Source organism: Scyliorhinus torazame, chromosome 3 (genome assembly GCF_047496885.1).
Source record: "Scyliorhinus torazame isolate Kashiwa2021f chromosome 3, sScyTor2.1, whole genome shotgun sequence".
Classification (NCBI taxonomy): domain Eukaryota; kingdom Metazoa; phylum Chordata; class Chondrichthyes; order Carcharhiniformes; family Scyliorhinidae; genus Scyliorhinus; species Scyliorhinus torazame.
Window position 1 is genome coordinate 201410308 of NC_092709.1, and position 19853 is coordinate 201430160.

Here is a 19853-nt window from a genome sequence, read left to right on the forward strand (position 1 = left end):
GAAGTTATGGTGTGGGAAAGATGTGTTCCATTTTGTAGAACATTGTCACCATACTGGAACAGAAAGAAACTACCATTGGGACAGGTTACATCTGAACCAGGCTGGGGCCAGGATCATAGTAAAAACAAAAGTAGGTTGGGCACGAGAACTTTAAACTGATAAATGATGTGGCGGATTCAGGTAGAGAGGCTTTTCACAGTAACTTCATTGCAGTGTTAATGTAAGCCTACTTGTGACAATAATAAAGATTATTATTAAATGGTAGGAAAGAAACAAACAAAAGAGAGAAACAGTCAAATTATGCTTTAGTCTTTACTTGTAAATGGAAAGCTAAGATATTTACGGTAACTAAACCAGGAGGGTGAAATAATAAACATGTAAATAGAACATTAGAGGAGAAGATTAGGTTAGGGTGTGTGGCCCAAATAAGCACACTATGCAAACACTTGGGACGCGATTCTCCGGAAGTATTTCCAAGTGTTGTAGCGAGCGGGAATTGCCGCGTGTTTCCAGGTGCTCGATCCAGCGAAACCGGGAACTCAATTCAACGTTAATTGATCCACTTAAAGAGGACTCGCGGGCTTCTCGCCGCAAATAATGCCTCGCCAGCTGATTCGCCGGGATCGTGCTCACCAGCCCTTCTGTGAACAAGGTTGAGCAGCACTTAAACTGCACTTGCTCAGACAATCCCAGCCAGCTCGCAATAATGGCGGCGAGGAGACCGGCCCCAAGATTCAGGGACGCTGACCTAGAGAGGCTCCTGGACGCAGTGGAGGCCAGGAGGGATGTCCTGTTCCCCTAGGGAACCCGGAGGGTGAGCCACAAGTCAGCCAGTTCTGCTTGGGATGAGATGGTGGCAGCCATTAGTTCCAACAGTGTGTCCAAGAGAACTGGCCGCAGTGCAGGAAGGTCAACAACCTACACCGGGCAACACGTGTGATTAGACACCACCCCCCTCCCCCCCCCAAGGGAGCATCCACCCACTCCCAAGTCTCCCAAGTGACCCCCAACCCTGCCTTCACACCCTGTCTCCCACCACTGAACCACGCATGTGGCTAACGATGCTCTCTCTGTGTCTCCTCAGGAAAAGCTCTCCCATAATAGACGGGCTCCACCCGGGCGACCTGTCAAACGTGAGTAGTATTGCCTTACTGACTGACCCATCCCTCCCACTGACCACATGTCCATTCTCCTGCAGGTCCTCCAGCCAATGGCGACAGCCCATCCTGGCTGGCCCCCCTCCTGACTCTGAGGAGAATGCCTTGGAGGAGAGCTTCGAGGGTGCCGTTGTGGTTGCGGCACAGCCGTCATTCCCCACCCTCCACCAGCACAGATACACAGATCTTGGTGGGACATGTTAGCGGTCAGTCTCCTGGGACACAATCTGGTGAGCACCACACTGCTGATGGTGTACATCAGGTGGAGGCAAGAACCCCCCAGGCGAGACCGCAGTCGGAGTGCTGATGGGTCCCAGGATCCATCTGGATCCCAGCCTGATACTGAATCTCTGGAAGTGGGTTACCCAGAGCTTATGGAGACGATAGGGAGTGGCCGGGACATTCAGATGAAATGTCAGCGTCACTCCAGCAACTTCATAGCCACTTGGAGGAGTCCCAGAGGCAAGGGAGCAGGAGATGGCGCCGGCAATGAATGGCACCAAGGCCAACACTGCTAGGGTGGCGAACGCACTCGAAAGCCTGGTGCACGACGTTGGCATCATGTGAAGGTGTCCAAGGCGTCGCGCAGTTGGTGGCAGCCATGGCTGAGGGTCTCGACAGAATGTCTGACTCACTGGGGGATGTCACCCTGTACCAGGCTACCTTGATGAGGTTCTGCGGGACATGTCTCACTCTCAGATGGGAATGGCTCATCCCAGTCGCAGGTGGGCATGGCTGAGGCACTGCAGAGCATGTGCCACTCATGGAGGAGCATCGCTGAGTGTGTTGACACCATGGTGCGGACCATGGGGAACCTCCACGTTTGGCAGAGCCAGATGTTGCAGGGGCAGCCGGGGCTCAAACCAGCTGCCCCTCATTACCAAGGTGAACACCAGGGGCCTATGGGCACCGATCAGGAGGAGGGGGCCTGGGTGCCAGGTTGGACCCGTGCCATGGAGTTGCAGCGGTGGTCACCGCCCCCCCCCCCCCAACTTCCACCCCTCTGATGAGGCCGCGTCTCGCAGGCAGCACACGGGGCAGGGCGGCAAGGCTGTGCATGTGCCACCGACAAGTAAGTTGGGGTCCCTGGCTCCAGAGGACACCCGCCAGGGGCATTGAGGGCCACGGGACATGCTGGCTGCCTCCACCTCAGATGTGCATCCTGGGGAAACACCAAGACGTTGTGATAGAGCTAGGAGGGCCAAGCACGTGGACGATCACCTGAGGTTACCGGGGGAGGGGTTGGGGGGTGTAGGTAGGGGAGGGGGGGATTGGGGGGGGGCAGCATTATCAGGAATGGGGTATTGTCCAGCACATTAAACAACTTCTTGCACAACCATTATGATGCCTCTGTCACTTTCTTCCGCAATTCGGGCTGATCCCCGGACCCTTTACCCATCTCTCCAGGCAACCCCACCTCCTGTGGCCCTCACCCATCCTCCGTCTGTGGACATCCCCTGGTTGTTCGGATGTTGGCTGCTGCTTGTATGGTGCTGCCTCCCGCAGTGTCCAGACAGTGTCCAGTCATCAAGGTGCGATTGGAATGCTCGGCAATGACTCCCACATGCTACATGCCCACCTACCAAAGGAATCCACTTGGCATTTGTCAAGTGCTCACTTACCCACTATTGTCAATTCCCTATCAGCCTTCGGCCCGCAGCCAGAGTCCTCAGTAATCGGTGGGGCAGATGGGCAGGACAAGGATTGGGGTTGGTATCCAGGGGCTGGAATGATGGTGCGACCCCCCCCCCCCCCCCCCCCCCCATGGCAGCTCACCCCTGCGGAGGGTTTTCCGCCCCCTGCCGAGCACTGGGATGGCAAGCCCAACACAACCGGGCTCTTTGCCTGTGAGCAAAGATTGGTACTCACCTCCTCGGCTCCCCACAGAAGCCCTTCCGCCAGGTACACGTTTTTCAAAAGGAGCACTAATCTACTCCAGCGTGACCACTTGCTGGGGACGCCGCTGAGTGATGGGAGGCCGTTGGATATGGGGTACACTCACGTTGCTTGTATGGAAATGGGACTTAAGTGGTGATAATTGGTTTCTCGCCAAACAACGGCAAGATCCCGATTTCGCCTACGGGAATGGGCTGGTTGCATCGAAAACTGTTTGCCGCCCAGCGCGGATTTCGTTTTTGGCACCTCCTGCTATTCACCGGCCTCGTTACGCATGATGATCGTGCCCTTGGTGTGTAAATGTTAAGGGCATGGCTGATGGTAAACGTTGGGTTACTCAACTGCCCTCAACTGTATATTGCAATTTTTTGAGGAAAGAGTTGAAATCTCAAGAATGATGGACAGAGCTCTCCGTCCCAGGATGCCTCGATGGGACGGAGATCGAGCGTCATGGGGGAAATCTGAATCGGCGCCCGGCCGCGATGCCCCCCCCCCCCCCCCCTTTGCTGGCTGACGACAACGAGGTCCACGATGTGTGCTTGCAGGGGATGTAAGTAAATGCAAATAGGTCTTAATGACCCATTTGTAAGAATTTAGCGGGCTTGGCACCCTAAGGCCTCGCGTGATCCTCCAGTCCCTGCGGCCGGAAATCGGGCGCAGATCAGCAATTGTGAAACTGACGTACATGGTGGACTTCACAGTGGGCCAAGGGGGATATAAGTGCATTCCAATCACTCAAGTCTGTGGTTTCACTGCAGATCCCCCTCTTTGATGTGGTCAATGTTTACAAACATTGGGGTTTTTCCACTTAGACCACTGAAGCATGAAAGGATATGAATAGCTTAAAGCTGCAGATGTTTTTTTACAAGCTGTCAATCACAGACCGCTATTGGAAAGCTATTAATGGCTTGCAGATAGTGGATAAGTGGGAACCAGACGCAGGCACAGCTGCTCTCCTTTGAGGAATGGACACCTGGAGCTGAAAGGTAAGTATTACAGCTATGATGCTTTCCACTGTCCCTGTCTGGACTACTCTATAGCTCCCTGACGGGCGTCCCTTTTCTGAGGGGGTTTCTGGTATGTGGAGGGGCTTCCTTTTAAGCAGCATGTCCTTGTGGGGGTCCCCCTATTGCAGGGTCCCTGGGGGCTGGTCAACCCTATTACAGGGGTCCCTTGGTGGTGGGGGGTCGTCGGGTCATCCCCGTACTTGGAGCTGGGGGGGGGGCCTGTTGTCTGAGTTGGGGGGGGGGGTTGGCTGGGCCAATGGAGGGGGAGGGGGCTGAGCGGTGACCGGCCACGGGCCGACCACTCAAGATGATGGCCCGAAAACCGTATTCCCTGCATATATTTGCATGGTCTGGAATGCTGAATTGCATCCCACTTTACGGCCGCAAGGGATCGTAAAACTAGTCTCCCAAAAGGAGAATCCCACCTGGTGTCCCAGTGGTTTTGTGATCATTTTAAAAAATAATAAAATGTTTATTAAACAATAAAATAAACAACAATAAAGTCAACTAGAAGTATGCTGAACTGAAACAATGACTACACCGTATCACTAACTTTACCCAGTTCCAAACACTTGTATTTCTCTACCTTCTCGCCAAACGTCCTGTATCAGTTACCACATCAGGCAGTTACCTTTCTTTGGGTGATGCTTCGGAGGGAGAACAAAACAACTTGTTTTCAAGGTAGGCTTTCTTCACAGGCACAGCTTTCTTGGAGTTAAAACAGCTATTCCTGCTGTTGGCCGAGGTCTCAAAACAGCTCCCCTCACAACGATTGAATGCTTCTGATATACAATTTTTCTCTTTAAATCTTAACTTATCTGAACCAATTTCTTCAGAAGTCAGACTTACTTATCATTATTTTGTGAGTCTAACTTTTAGAATGTAAATGCAAAGTTCACACCTTGTTTCCTCCTTTGCACCTCGAACACCCTATTCAAATCTTTGCCTTGGGTAAACATCTGTTTGCAGTGTTGCTAAGCTCATCAACATAAAAGTATTAGTTCCATTCTCACAACTAAAATGTCCCTGCCTTTAAGTAGCTTATATTTTCCAATAGTTAATTAAAAATATATAACCAGCAGAAAACATTCCAATATATTGGGTTTACCTGATATTTTCACATCACTATTCTTCCTGGCAGTAAGGAAAAAATTGAATCCATTGTAGGTGCAATTTAAACTTTGAAGGCAAGACATGATAACCATCACAGAGACATCGCTGCAAAATGGTTTGGACTGGGAGTCAATTATACTAGGATATAATTTGGGGGAAAGAAAGGAAAAATGTGAGAAATAGCCTTGGTGATTATGGATAAAGATCACTTCTAAAATGAGAAAGGCCATAAATGAGAGTTAATGCAAGCATTGGAAACGTCATGGATAGATATAAAAAATGGGGAAAAGGAGTTTAAGACTGTTATCATAATTGTTCATGGACCTCCTGGATGATGGATACGCAAAGATTAGATAAGAGTCAAGTAAAGGCAAAGAAATTTCAATGGGGAATTTTAACTTAACATATAGATTGGGACAAGCAGCCCAACATCTGTCCGAAGTTTGACTGTCTCATGTGTTCACTAGCTTCCTGCAGCAATATATCCTGGAGCCAACAAGTAGGCAGATTTATCATTGAGCCAGATTTAGTTAACTGTCTGATGGTACATGAACATTGTCAAATGGTGATCATAATGTGATTGAGTTCAATGTGAAATAATTATTACATATCTAGATTTAGGGACCCGAACTTCAATGAGATGAGTCTGCTCACCGTAAAATGACACAAAGGTAGGTACCACAGCTTAGGAAGGATAGATTGTCCTTAGAGGGAGTGCAACGTGGACTCCAAAAGTTAAAATATAAAGAGAGGTTACAAACCTGGGGCGAAATTCTCCGGAAACGGCGCGATGTCCGCCGACTGGCGCCCAAAACGGCGCCAATCAGACGGGCATCGCGCCGCCCCAAAGGTGCGGAATGCTCCGCATCTTTGGGGGCCGAGCCCCAACATTGAGGGGCTAGGCCGACGCCGGAGGAATTTCCGCCCCGCCAGCTGGTGGAAACGGCCTTTGTTGCCCTGTCAGCTGGTGCGGAAATGACATCTCCAGGCGTCGCATGCGCGGGAGCGTCAGCGGCCGCTGACAGTTTCCCACGCATGCGCAGTGGAGGGAGTCTCTTCCACCTCCGCCATGGTGGAGACCATGGCGGAGGCGGAAGGGAAAGAGTGCCCCCAAGACACAGGCCCGCCCGCGGATCGGTGGGCCCCGATCGCGGGCCAGGCCACCGTGGGGGCACCCCCCGGGGCCTGATCGCCCCGCGCGCCCCCCCAGGACCCCGGAGCCCGCCCGTGCCGCCTTGTTCCGCCGGTAAGGTAGGTGATTTAATTTACGCCGGCGGGACAGGCAATTTATCGGCGGGACTTCGGCCCATCCGGGCCGGAGAATCGAGCAGGGGGACCCGCCAACTGGCGCGATTCCCGCCCCCGCCGAATATCCGGTGCCGGAGACTCCGGCAACCGGCAGGGGCGGGATTCACGCCGCCCCCGGTGATTCTCCGACCCAGCGGGGGGTCGGAGAATGTCTGGGTTGTATTCCTGGAATTTAGAAAGTTAAGGGGTGATTACCCCTTTTCAAAATATTAACAGCAACAGATATAGTGATAGTTGTGCAACCTAGGTGCACAGTCAAGAAAGTTTAGAACCAGACTTTTTAAAAGTAGTAAGGAAACACTTTGATGTGCAAAGTGTGCTTGAAATTTGGAACTCTGTTCCACAAACAGCAGTTGATGCTAAATTAATTAATTTTAAATCTGAGATTGGACAATAAATATCTATTAAAGATATTGGGGAAGGGGAAAGATGGGAATATAGGAGTTAGAACCTCATTGAATGACAGTTCAAAATGGCCTGCTCCTGTTTCCATAATCCTCTTGAGTCCACTTGATTGGATCTCCCATCACTGCACTCTATCCTGCCGCTGTACCACTGGCACACTGGTTGTAAATGTTTGATTTACAGGATGTACTACAACAAATTACCATACTTGTTTTGACTCCCAACACTGAACCCTCTGACTTCAATCACGGAGAAGGATACACAGCCATATCATTTGGTTAGAGATAAAAGAACAATACAGCCCTTCGGCCCTCCAAGCCTGCGCTGACCATGGTACCTGCCTAAACTAAATACGTTTGCACTTCCGGAGTCCGTATACTTCCATTCCCACCCTATTCATATATTTGTCTCGTCCCTTAAATGCCACTATCGTACCTGCTCACACCACCTCCCCAGACAGCGCGTCCCATAGATTTACCACGTTCTATTAAAAACAAAACTTGCCTCGCACATCTGTTCTAAACTTTTCCCCACGCACTTTAAACCTATGTCCCCTAGTACTTGACTCTCCTACCCTTGGAAAGAGCACCTGACTATCCACTCTGTCCATTCCACTCATCATCTTGGAGACCTCTATTGGGTCACCTTTCAACCTCCGTCATTCCAGACCGTGAAAACAGACCGTGCTTATCTAACCTCTCATAGTTAATGCCCTCCATACCAGGCAACATCGTAGTAAATGGCTTCTGTACCCTCTCCAAAGCATCCACATCCTTCTGGTAGTTTGGCGATCAGAATTGTACACAATATTCCAAATGAGGCCTATCTAAGGTCCTGTACAGCTGCAACATTGACAATTTTAATATTCAATGCCCCAACCAATGAAGGCCAGCATGCCGTATGCTTCTTGACCACCTTATCCACATGTGTTGCCACTTTTCGTGATTGGTGGACATGCATGCCCAGACCTCTGCCTGTCAGTACTCGCAAGAGTTCTACCATTTATTGGGTAATTCCTACATGCGTTGGACCTTCCAAAGTGCATTACCTTGCATTTGCCCAGATTAAAACAGAGATGAGGAGGAATTTCTTCAGCCAGAGGGTGGTGAATCTGTTGAGCATTTTGCCGCAGAAGGCTGTGGAGGCCAATTCACTGAGTGTCTTTAAGACAGAGATAGATAGGTTCTTGATTAATAAGGGGATCAGGGGTTATGGGGAGAAGGCAGGAGAATGGGGATGAGAAAATATCAGCCATGATTGAATGGCAGAGCAGACTCGATGGGCCAAGTGGCCTAATTCTGCTCCTATGTCTTATGGTCTAAACTCCATCTGCCATTTCTCTGCCCGAGACTCCAACCAGTTTACATCCTGCTATATCTTCTGACAGTCCTTTTCACTATCTGCAACTCTCCAATTTTTGTGTTGTCTGCAAACTTACTAATCAGACCAGCTACATTTTCTTCCAAATCATTTGTATACACCACGAACAACAAAGGCCCCAGATCTGATCCCTGTGGAACGCCGCTAGTCACAGCCTTCCATTTCAGAAAAGCACCCTTCTACTGCTACCCTCTGTCTTCTGTGCCTAAGCGAGTTCTGTATCCAACTTGCCAGCTCTCCACTGATCCCATGTGACTTCACCTTTTGTCCCAGTCTACCATGAGGTACCTTGTCAAAAATTTATTCTCTCGGCAACCAACTAGTGGGGAAAGATAGAGGAGTAAATTTACAGGGAAAGTAAAGAGGGATGCAAAAAAATATAAAGCAGTAATAATGAGGGGCGTCATTACCACCTCCGCTTGTATTAGGATAAAGTGCAGAGTGGGGATGAAAAGTTTCTGAAGTTCAGCCCATTGTGGAAGCAGGCATTGCTGGATCTGCTTCTAAAAAATGAGCTGGGTCAAGTGGAACAAGTGCCCGTCGGAGAATATTTAAGACTCATTGACCAAAGTATCATGAGGTCTAAGTTAGTTACGAAAAAGGACAAGGAGCAGTCCGGAGTAAAAATATTTTTCAAGGGAAAGGCTAATTTTGGAGGTTTGAGAGCAGACCTGTCCCAGGTAAGATTGCAGGTAAAACTGTAATGGATGGCTATTAAAGCGGAGATAGCGGGAATAATGGTCTTACAAAGGGACAAGGTAGGAAAACCAAAGACAAAGCCCCCTGGCTAAGAAAAAAGACAAAGTAGGATGAAACAAAAAATGGTGAACATGACATATGTCCGCTTGACCATACAAGTGGCAACTAGGCGGAATGTAGAATGTTCAGAGGGAAAGTGAGAAAGGAAATGAGAAAATTTGAGAAGAAACTGGCAGCTAACATCAAGGGAATCCAAAGATCTGCTGTAGGCAAATAAATAGTAAAAGGAGTGGCAAAAAGAGGGGTGGGGCTGATTGGGGACCAAAAGGGGGGTCACTGCACACAGGCACAGGCCTGGCTGAGGCATTAAATGAGCACTTTAAATTTGCCTTTTCAAGGAACGTGATGTTTCTGAAGTCAGTGAAAGAAGAGGTAGTTGAGACACTGGATGGGCTAAATGTTGATAAAGCAGATTAGATGTATTAGAAAGGCTGATTGTACTTAAAGTTGATAGCTGGATTGGGTGCATCTAAAGATGATGAAATTATGGCGGCATTGATCATTATCTTCCGGTCCTTGGGTATAGGGTTGGTGGCAAAGAGCTGGAGAATTGCAAGTTTTATTTGCTTGTTCAAAAAAGGGTGTAATGATAAACACAGCAATTACAGGCCAGTCAGTTTAACCTCCGTGGTGGAAAAAAATTAAGAAATAATAATCCAGGGCAAAATTAAGTCACTTAGACAAGTGTAGATGAAATAAGGAGTTCCAGCATGGATTTACAAAGGAAATCATGTATCACTAATTTGATTGAATCTTTTGATGAGGGTAATGTGGTTGATTCATGAATATGGACTTCGGAAAGGTGTCCGATAAAGTGCCACATAATAAATGAAATTTATTAAATAAAATCGGCAGCATCGATATGAAGTTGGATGAGTGGGAAACATCACCCTGCAATGGTGAACAATTGTTTTTCGTATTGGAGGAAGATGTACAGTGGGGCTCCGCAAGGGCTGGAAGGACTAATAACCTAGACTTGTAGGGCACAATTTCAAAATTTGTAGGTGACACAAAACCTGGAAGTATTGTGAGATTGATAAACTTCAAGATGACATATGCTGGTGCATGGCAATTAAAATTAATGCAGCGGTACATTTTGATAAGAATAACGAGTAGATGCAAAAGGAAATGAAGGGTGCAATTCTCAGAGATGCAGAAACAGATATCTGGAGGTATAAGTACATCATGGAATCCCCATAACTTCCAAGCGCTCCTTCCAGTTACAAGGACACGATTGTTGAATCAAAATTCTGCAATTCCCTACCTAGCACCATTACCACAGTCATGGAGAAGGTACACCACCAGGGCCACTAGACTTGAGGAATAACTGTGGCCTTGCCAGCAAAACCTAAGAATGAATCCTAAGAAAAGTTCTATTTGAAAGTAGACGGTGAGAACATTCATTTCCAAATGCAATTTTACACTTGTTCAGGAAAGTGGGTAGAAAATCATGTGCTGGTAAGCACAGACGCAGAAAGTCCATCCCCAAGTGTGTGCAAGAGTTGCATCTACTTGTGCAAGAAGTTTGATGTTTGAAAATTAATTTGTTGCTCTGTACAATTACGAAGAAAGAGGAGTAGGCCATTTCCCTATTAAAGCCTGTTTTTCAATCAGTTAGATCAGGACTGAGCTGTGCATCAACTCTATTTACCCTTGCCTAATAATATTTTAATCACTGTTTTAAATTCAATGTCCATACCTGAAACAGAAGGTTGCGGGTTCAAATCTCAGTCCGGAGACTTAAGCACATATCTAGTCTGACAAATTGATGCTGTCATAGAATTTACAGTGCAGAAGGAGGCCATTCGGCCCGTCGAGTCTGCACCGGCTCTTGGAAAGAGCACCCTACCCAAGCCCACACCTCCACCCTATCCCCATAACCCAGTAACCCCACCCAACACTACGTACGGGAGTGTGGTTTTATTTTAGTTGAGGTGTTAAACTGGGATTCTGATTGTCCTCTCGGGTGGCTGCAAAAGGTCCAAAAAAAAGCAGAGTCCAACTCTCAAGTCATTATTTATCCGTCAACCAATGTCACTAAAACAGATTATCCATTTGTGTATTTCCAGCACAGGCAAGATGGCCAAATGGCCTCCAGTGCCATATCATTCTCTGATTTCACTGCTGTTTCTGGGACCTTGTGCAATTTGGCTGCTGTGATTCCCTGCATCACAACGGTGACTTCAACTCAAAACTACGTAATAACAGTTGTAAAGCACTTTGAGATGTCCTGAGGTTGTGAAATACACTAATGAATGCAAAGTGTTTCCTCCTTTTGCAATTGCACCTTGCTGTAAGTTGCCATTAATTCAAACTGATGCCATAAGAAAATTTAACTATTTAATACATGCTGTTATCTCACCGAAAAAGGCCTGAAATTACATTCCATCTTGAGTGTTCAACCTTCTACCTTGCAATGTTGTGAAGCATATGTATGGAAGAATCACTTTTTTGAAATTAACTAATTGGGTAAATTATTCCCTGTGTAAATTGTTACTCTTGGTGGTATCAAATTCTTTAAATATGGGTATGTATGAATGCATGATGGCTATTTGTATTCATAATTTCTATTGTGCAGGAAATCTTCGGTCTTGCAGTTGCCCCTCCGACTGCTGTAGCAAGGGAATGCCACCCAGGAAAAAGAGGAGACCTACAGTAGCAGATGATCTGACGGCTAAAAAAAGCAGGCATGATGGGTATGTTTTTACTTTTGTGGAAAGAATGAAAGCTTAATGACCCCAACAAATCTGTATAAAATAGTTGTCAAACCTTTAGACCGCAATTCTCTGTTCATGTTGCGCCCGGCGCCAATCCCGCTAATCCCGATGAATAATGAGAGATAAATTGGTTCACGGCGGACACTGAACCGATCACTGTGCTCCAGACCTGTGGTGCCTGGCGCAATCTGGTGGGAGTTATCCAGATCAGCATATTTAAGTGAGTCTTAAAATTCATTTAAACATGTGCAGCCCGGGAGTTTCTCGGCTCCCGGGATTCACCGGTGCAGCATGAGGCCGGCCTCCATCGATGGAGACGAGGTGCGAAAACCAGGCCAGGGGGCTTGGAGGCCATTGGTGCCCCGGGTGGTTGGGGACAGGGCGGGGCAGTGCCAACATGCCATGCTGGCAGTGTAGGCAAGTAGTGGGACTTGAGAGGACCATGGCCATGAAAGCCATCGGTGGGGGAGGTTTTAAATGGGCGGAAATAAATGGGGGAGACATGAAGAGGGGTTATGTAGGGTAAGGGAGAGACCAGAAGTGGTTGCATCGGTGTGGCTGAAGGCCGGGACGGCGGGTGCCGATAGGGTGGGGAGAACCCCCAGCGATTCCTTAGCAGGGAATACTCACTTGGGAGGGAAATTGGCAATGCTCTAATGCAGACGAGGTTGGATGGGGTGAGGCTGGGTATGCCTGTATGGTGTGACAGTGTGGTGACGCAGACATTTAGTGTATGGGATGGGGTGGGGGGTGAAGGCTGCCCTTCCAGGGGTTGAGGGTAGGGGGTGCTGCCTGTGGGGCATCATGATGTCCATGGATGGAGGTTGTGGGGCACCTTCAACTTAAGTTTGAGATCTGGGCATCTCTCAGGAGCTGGTCTTGCCGGCGTCTTTAGTTCCCCACTCCAGAAAAAGTGATGTATTTTTCAAGCGAGAATCTCCCCAGCTCCAAAAAACAATTTGGTGGGTGCATTGCGATCTGGATCGTGCCCATACGCCCAGTGGCAATCACCCTGTGATTCCTGCCCAAAATGGCACTTGGGGCGTGCCTGCCTGGTGACCAGAAATTCCCACCCGAGGTCAACGAACCTTTAGGTGGTCCCCGTCCTGTCCGGGGCGATCTTGCGGCGAGCGCGGCCGTAAAATCCAGCCCTCTGTCATTTTTTGGGAGAATTTCGCCCATGAGTCTTCTCAAAAATTGATAATTATTGGTGGGGGTGGGAGGAAAGTCACTCAGAAAATATCTTTCCCTCATGCTCCTTAAATTTTGTCACTCGGTCCTATAAATTTAAATTAGTCATATTAGCTTTATTGGTTGATTCTGATCGAGATACAATATCTTACAATCTTGCTCTAATTCAAATCTTTCCAGTTGCATGAAAATAATTTCCCTGCTTTGTCATAAATCATGGAGAGATGGCAGTTAAATGTTTTTCCACTCTGAAACATATAAAGCAAAGAATTGCGTCTGCCAACAAATAAACTGGACAGTAGAGGCAAGTGGAAAGAATTGAAGCTAAATAGGTTGCTTCAATTACATCAGGGTGATGTGAGCACCCAGTTAACCCCAGAAGACACATTTCTTCATGTTACAGTCTCGTGGGGTGATTGATCCTATATTACAATTCAAGAATGTATTGAAGTATAGAAGCAAACAATGCAAGACGTATCTGAATAATCAGTTATTATGCTTTGAGTGTTTCTTTTTTCCTCAAAAGAGAACATGCATTTGCTACTCAAATGAAGAAGTGGAAGACTGGGTTAAAGCATAAGAATGCCTCGCCTTAAACTAAAGCAGAAGTATACTAACTTCTCCTTTATGGACTACAGAAGTCTTTTTTTTTTTAATTGCAATTTAAATTTTCTCTTAAAGAAAGCCTTACTTAATGGAAATTATTCTGTTTTAAATTGTCCTGATTGGTAACAGTCAATTGTGTACTGATTTTTCTTTGTGGAAAAGCAACTCTGTATTTTGCATATTCTGGGATGGAAAATTATTTTCACTGGTCATCGGTAGAACACATTGAACGCTCATTTATCCTTTTGCTAGATTGTGGTAATTTTATTCTCTTTCATTAGTCCTAAACATTTCAAAAGATTCACTTTTTATTCAAACAAGAAAGGATCTATCAAACATTGTGGAACTTGGTTGGAGCTTTTTAACATAAATATTAATAGGGCTATAGCATAAGGTGCCAGGGAAGATGTTGAAGCAGATGTGTAAATACATTCCAGGAAGTTGGATGCATTTCCAGGAAATGATTGAGTGATAACTCGGTGAGTCAACTTCTATCAAATGGACAGGCTTGTTGGCTCTAACAATTATTTTCCTGTTAAATATTTTTGTTCCTCCTATGTGTCATTGCTTGTTTTTATTTGGAACAATTGATGATGAGGGCTTATGCTGAAGATACTGCCTTTGGCACCACCATCAAATTTACCCGAGTCTTGTCTGAAAACACCATCAAAGCTTGAGGAAATAAATCATCCATTTTGGTCATCTCTTGCTTTTGTGCCATTAACAGAACCAACTGAAAGCTGAAGTCTGGACTTCCAGCTAATAACTTGTCATCCATTCAAGATACTTCAGTTCTTTTTTTTATTTTAAAGTTAATTATATCCTATACATTGTGGTTTTGAGTGTTCTTTGATTTGGATAATGGTCATTACAGACCAATTTTGAATGAAGGATCACTTCAACAGGTGTGCGTTGTAAACCAGCATTGAATACTTAGGACAAGCCCTTGCGGCTTTCTACAGTCTGACTGAAAAGTTTCATATTTGCATTTTGTACATGCACTTGCCGTTTGAGTCCTCATTACTTTATGGGCTACCTTTGGGTACGATGGTCAAGTACCTAGAAATTCCCATCAGAATGTTTTGTTTATAAAGCAGGACTTAATTCTTGCGTACAAACCTGTGCAGGCATTCAATTTCAGCCAGCAGTTTCACAACATCAAGATGTAGTTCTTGATGCCCTATGGTGCAATCCTTTATTCACTGTTTGACAAGGCAGATTGTAGGATTTCATATGACCAAGAACATTTGCTTTCATATTTTTCTACAGACTTATGAATACTGATTGAAGAGTGAATGACTTGATTGATCCAAGCTGAAGAATGAGTGAATGATATGCAATGGGGATGCCACTTGGTGCCTCCGTTCCAAAGGGTTAAGGACTACAGTGCTTAATCTACAGAAACAAAATATTAGGTTTTCCACTTGCATTTACCTTCTTGTCTTTATCACTTGCTTCAGCTCTGAATACATTGCACTGATGATAAGTATAACAATCTAGTACTTTTAGACATTTCCATTTTACATTGGACTTCTATATAACTTCCGCTGGCTTAGGTTGGTTTAGTAAACTTCAACAAAATTATAAATTTAAAGATGCATTTGCTACCTTTTTATAATTGGCTATCTGACCCTTCAAAGCTTTTCAACCATCTGCAAGGCACAAGTCAGGAGTGTGATGCAAGACTTGCCTCTCCCCTATATAGGTACAACTGCAACAATGATCAAGAAGAAGAAGCTTGGAAGCGTCCAGGATGGAGCAGTTCATTGGATTGGTGCCCCTGCTACTGGGCACTCCCACTAACATCGGTACATTGGTGACAGTATGTACTATCTACACAATTCACTGCAGCAACGTTATCAAGATTACCTCTTCAGCACTTCTCATGTGGTCTCTAACACAAAGAAGAATAAGAGCCGCAACTCCTTGTATATTGCTACAATAAAGAATCATAGAAATATGTGAATATGCTTCAGAGGTGTGAAAAACAACGTGAGGAATTCCAGCAGATATGGTATAACAAGGCATGGTTGAAGAGGTATGTTTTCAGGATGCGTTTGATGATTTTGAGGGATATCTTCTTGGAGCAGTTTAGGACAAACGTTTACAGTGTGGGACCAAGGCAGCTGAAAGGTCTACCACTGAAGATTGGTGGGAAGAGGCACAAAAAATAGTTAGTGTCAGAAGAAGTGGGGTTCATGGTGTGGATGCTGGAATAATAGTGATAAACGGGGACCGTGCCATAGGAATATGTTGCAACGGACTTTTGGATGATTTGTAGAGAGTCAATAAAGGTAGTATAGTCTAGAGTTAATTAGGAAATTGACCAGACAAAGGTTAAAGTTTATGTAGGGCCTGAAGACCACTACATGATCAAATTTAAATTCTGTCAAGTAAATAAATTGGATAGCACAATGGGCAAACATTGGTTGTTGAAATGTTAGGCCAAATGGCTTTTCCTCATTTTTGTATTACGTTTCCCTTAGGATGGTGCTTCTGGGGCCATTTTTTTTTGGAGTTTAGTATCTATTGACTCTCTCTATTGCAGAGGTATTATCCTAGTTGGATAATGGTTCCTGAGTCTTCGACAGATAGCTTTGTCCTTGGTAGTGAAGCATGATTCATGCTCTGAAAACCTATCAAATTTAAAGGCATATAATTCCAAATGTTATGGTTACTGTGGAAAGTCAGGTAAGTAGTATCAGATAATATAAACTGTTTACATTGCATTTTCACACTAACAACACATTTAAGATTATCTGGCTCGCGGTGTGGCTCCCTTTATCTTGCTAGAAGCTACATATAGATATGCAGGTGAAAGGAACATGTCCCGATATTGCGCCTTTTTGATTTAAACAAAAGCTTGGGGGACATTCTCCATGGCAATGCAGTAACCAGTCTGAGTCAACGCTATCTAATCTGCACCTGTTTCTCATACAGTATGAATTGTTGCTGCCTTTGAAATTTGACATTCTTGCTTTTGTATTGATGAGTGCAAGACCGAAATCGTTGATGGCATGTCTCTTGTTTTAGCAATATATTTAGTCCAATCTTTCATATTGTCTTTTCTACAGAACCATGTACAAGAAGCAAGACTCAAATAGGATGAAGCCTGAAGAGGAAGGGTTCTCCACCAAGCGATGCTTAGAATGGTTCTATGAATATGCAGGTGTGTTTAAATGCTCAACTTCAATACTAGCTCATGGACATACCCCTAAGATGATGCTTCTCAAATTGGAGTTCATGGATTCCTGAAGGTCCCTGGAGACTTTCCAGGATTTCCAATAAATAATTTCTAGCAGGTGAGAGAGAAAACACATGTGGGTAAGGGAAGGATTTTATAAATTAATGGTAGTTGGTGTTAGTCCCACACTAATAACTGACGAGATGTCCACTCTCAAAGCTCTCAAATATCCTGCTGCCTTCACCGTCATGGGTGCCTTGGCTGCTATGATTTTTACTGGTGAGTCTCATGTTTTTGTGGGAAGGGTGAGGAGGTTGGAGGCCAATTACTGCTGTGATACTAGGGTGCATTTCATTTCGACTTGAGCAGTGAGCAAGTGCAATTATAATGCTGAATGATGTTTTGCTAATCTCTATTGGTCTGATTCTTGTATTTGTGAAAAAAGCTGTCCGTTTTTTCTTTATTGAACCTTCTACCATGTTGCAGTAATGTCAGTTCCTTGCTTAGTTAAATAACATTGAGAAACTGGGCTGCTTTTGCACAAATGTCTAAAGATTCCTAAGAGTGCTACTCAAATAGAATTGGTGTGAAGGAAGCTATTGTTTTTAAAATTGAAATATGTTCTGCTTTGAGCCCGTTAAACATTTAACTATGGTGTGACCCATTACTACTGATTTGGCCAAGAGCTATTTGTATTTTATGTGATCTGCGAATTGCTTGGGTTTGTAATTAACAAGCAATATTTAACCATGTTAAAAGCAGCCCAGTTGGCATGCACTAGAATATTACTGAAGTCACATTTATGCTTTATCACTACTGTTCATCACTTTCATATCGGTGAAATTGCTAAACTAATTTTTTTTTTAAAAAAGGCATTTTCATGCAGCAATTTTCCATTGGGAGTATTGAACAGTATTATGATGAAGGAGCTGTGCTCCAAAAGCTAGTGATTCGAAACACACCTGTTAGACTTTAACCTGGTGTTGTCAGACTTCTTACTATGATATAGATTGGAGTTTGTGAATGCTGATCCATTTGGAGAGGATCCTTCAACCAAAAACGTTTGAGAACCACTGCCCTAAAAGTTCCTTGGTGTGTTTTTCAAAATTATTTCATGGGATTGAGAAGATGGTAGTGGATCTCTGCAGCCCGTGTGGCGTAGGTACACCCATAATATTGTTAAGAGGGAGTTCCAGCATTTTGACTCCGCAACAATGAAGGAGGTACGATTATAGTTCCAAGTCAGGATGGTGTGTGGCTTGGAAGGGAAGTCAGGATGGTGTGCGGCTTGAAGGGGAACTCAGGATGGTGTGTGGCTTGGAAGGGAACTTGCAGGTGATGATATTCCCATGTATCTGCTGCCCTTGTCCATCTCGGTGTTAGAGATCACCGATTTAGAGCAAGAAAGGGGACAAATATGAGAAGGGGTGCGGTCAATGTAGGACTGAGGGTGTTTTATCTAAATCCGCGCAGCATACGAAACAAGGTAAATGAGCTTATTATGCACATTGAAACTGGCTGGTACAATGTGGTATCACAGAGACGTGGCTGCAAGGGGATCAGGGCTGGGATCTAAATATCCAAGGATACGTGTTTGATCAAAAGGACAGGCGGATGGGCAGGGTTGCATTGTTAGGAAGGAATTAAATTAAATTGATAGAAAGAAGCGATATAGAATCTGTGAGGGTAAAGTTGAGGAATCGCAAAGGAAAAAAGACCCTGATGGGAGTTATGTACAAGTCCCCGCGCAGTAGTCAATGTGGGGCAGAAAATAAATCGGGGGATGGAAAAGGTCTATAAGAAAGGCAATATTACAATAATCATGAGGGACTTCAATATGCTGGGCTGGTTTAGCACAGTGGGCTAAACAGCTGGCTTCTAATGCAGAACAAGGCCAGCAGCGCGGGTTCAATTCCCGTACCGGCCTCCCCGAATAGGTGGCGGAATGTGGCAACCAAGGGCCTTTCACAGTAACTTCATTGCAGCCTACCTGGGGCAATAAGCGATTATTATATTATATGCAGGGGGACTGGGAAAATCAGGTTGGTAGCGGATCCCAAGAAAAGGAATTTATGGAATGTGTGATAGTTTTTTGGAGAAGCTTGTAGTAGAGCTCACTAGGGAACAGGCAATTCTGGATTTGGTGATGTGTAATGAGTCAGGCTTGATTAGGGAATTTGAGATGAACGAACCCTGAGGGGGCAGTGAGCACAATATGATAGAATTTACCCTGCAGTTTGAAAGAAAGAAGTTGGAATCCGATATAACAGTATTATAATTGAATAAAAGTAATTGCAAAGACATGATGGAGGTGCTGTCCAGAGTTGATTGGAAGGGGAGACCAGCAGGGAAGACAGTGGAATAGCAGTGGAGGAGGGAACCGGCTACGGGGAGGACGAGGTATCCATGGCGGACGAGTGAAGTCGGGGAAACCATAAAAGCAAAAGCATACAAAGTGGCGAACATTAGTGGGAAGCCAGAGGATTGGGAAGCCTGTAAGTGTCACGAGTTTGGGTGTTTGGCTTTCCCCTGAGAGGTCATTCAACTCAACAGTATCCAAAGCGGTATCTAAGTTTTGCAGGGAATGGCAACAGGAAATTCCTGCACTCCCTGCTTAGCTCTCTTGCTTTGCCTGATGGTCACCCATTTCCTTCTTGCCTGTGGAGTCTGAGCGTGCAGTGCGACACCTCTCTATATGTGCTATCCACGATACACTCTGCCTCACGGGTGCTCCACAGTGTTCCCAGCTGCTGCTCCAGCTCTGAAACTCGTGCTTCCAGGTGCTGCAGCTGGAGACACTTCCTGCACACACGGTCCTGAGAACTGGAAGTGTTCCTGGTTGCTTACATGGAGCAGAAAGAGCAGATCATGGTTTGGAGCTCTGCTGACATGTCTTGCTCTTTAAATTAAATTTATCCTTTTAATATAAAATAATATTAACAAGTATGAACTAATATTAACTAGGGCCCTTCTTCACTGCTCCTTGTTATTGTAGAATATATAAATATACTCACCCAATCAGCTTTTTTGATTTCCTGCTTCCGTTTTCATCCTCCAAACTTGGTTCCCTAGCTATTATCTTTTTCAGTTATTTTAGTTTCCGCAATTTAAACACAGTCCCTAATATCAG

At 45.4% G+C, this 19853-nt stretch overlaps 1 protein-coding gene across 7 annotated transcripts in view; it reads left to right on the forward strand.

Annotated features, from left to right (window-relative positions):
- dcun1d4 (DCN1, defective in cullin neddylation 1, domain containing 4 (S. cerevisiae)) overlaps positions 1–19853 on the forward strand; it is a 138899-nt gene that overhangs the window by 51801 nt on the left and 67245 nt on the right. For 5 of the 7 annotated variants that reach the window (XM_072496746.1, XM_072496744.1, XM_072496745.1 and 2 more), the window contains exons 4-5: positions 11604–11721; positions 16614–16708. In XM_072496746.1, the coding sequence (XP_072352847.1) occupies positions 11604–11721; positions 16614–16708 (213 nt within the window). Of the gene's footprint in view, positions 1–1114; positions 1134–11603; positions 11722–15290; positions 15578–16613; positions 16709–19853 lie in introns of those variants that run through there. The other 2 variants (XM_072496748.1, XM_072496749.1) reach the window with 2 other exon arrangements.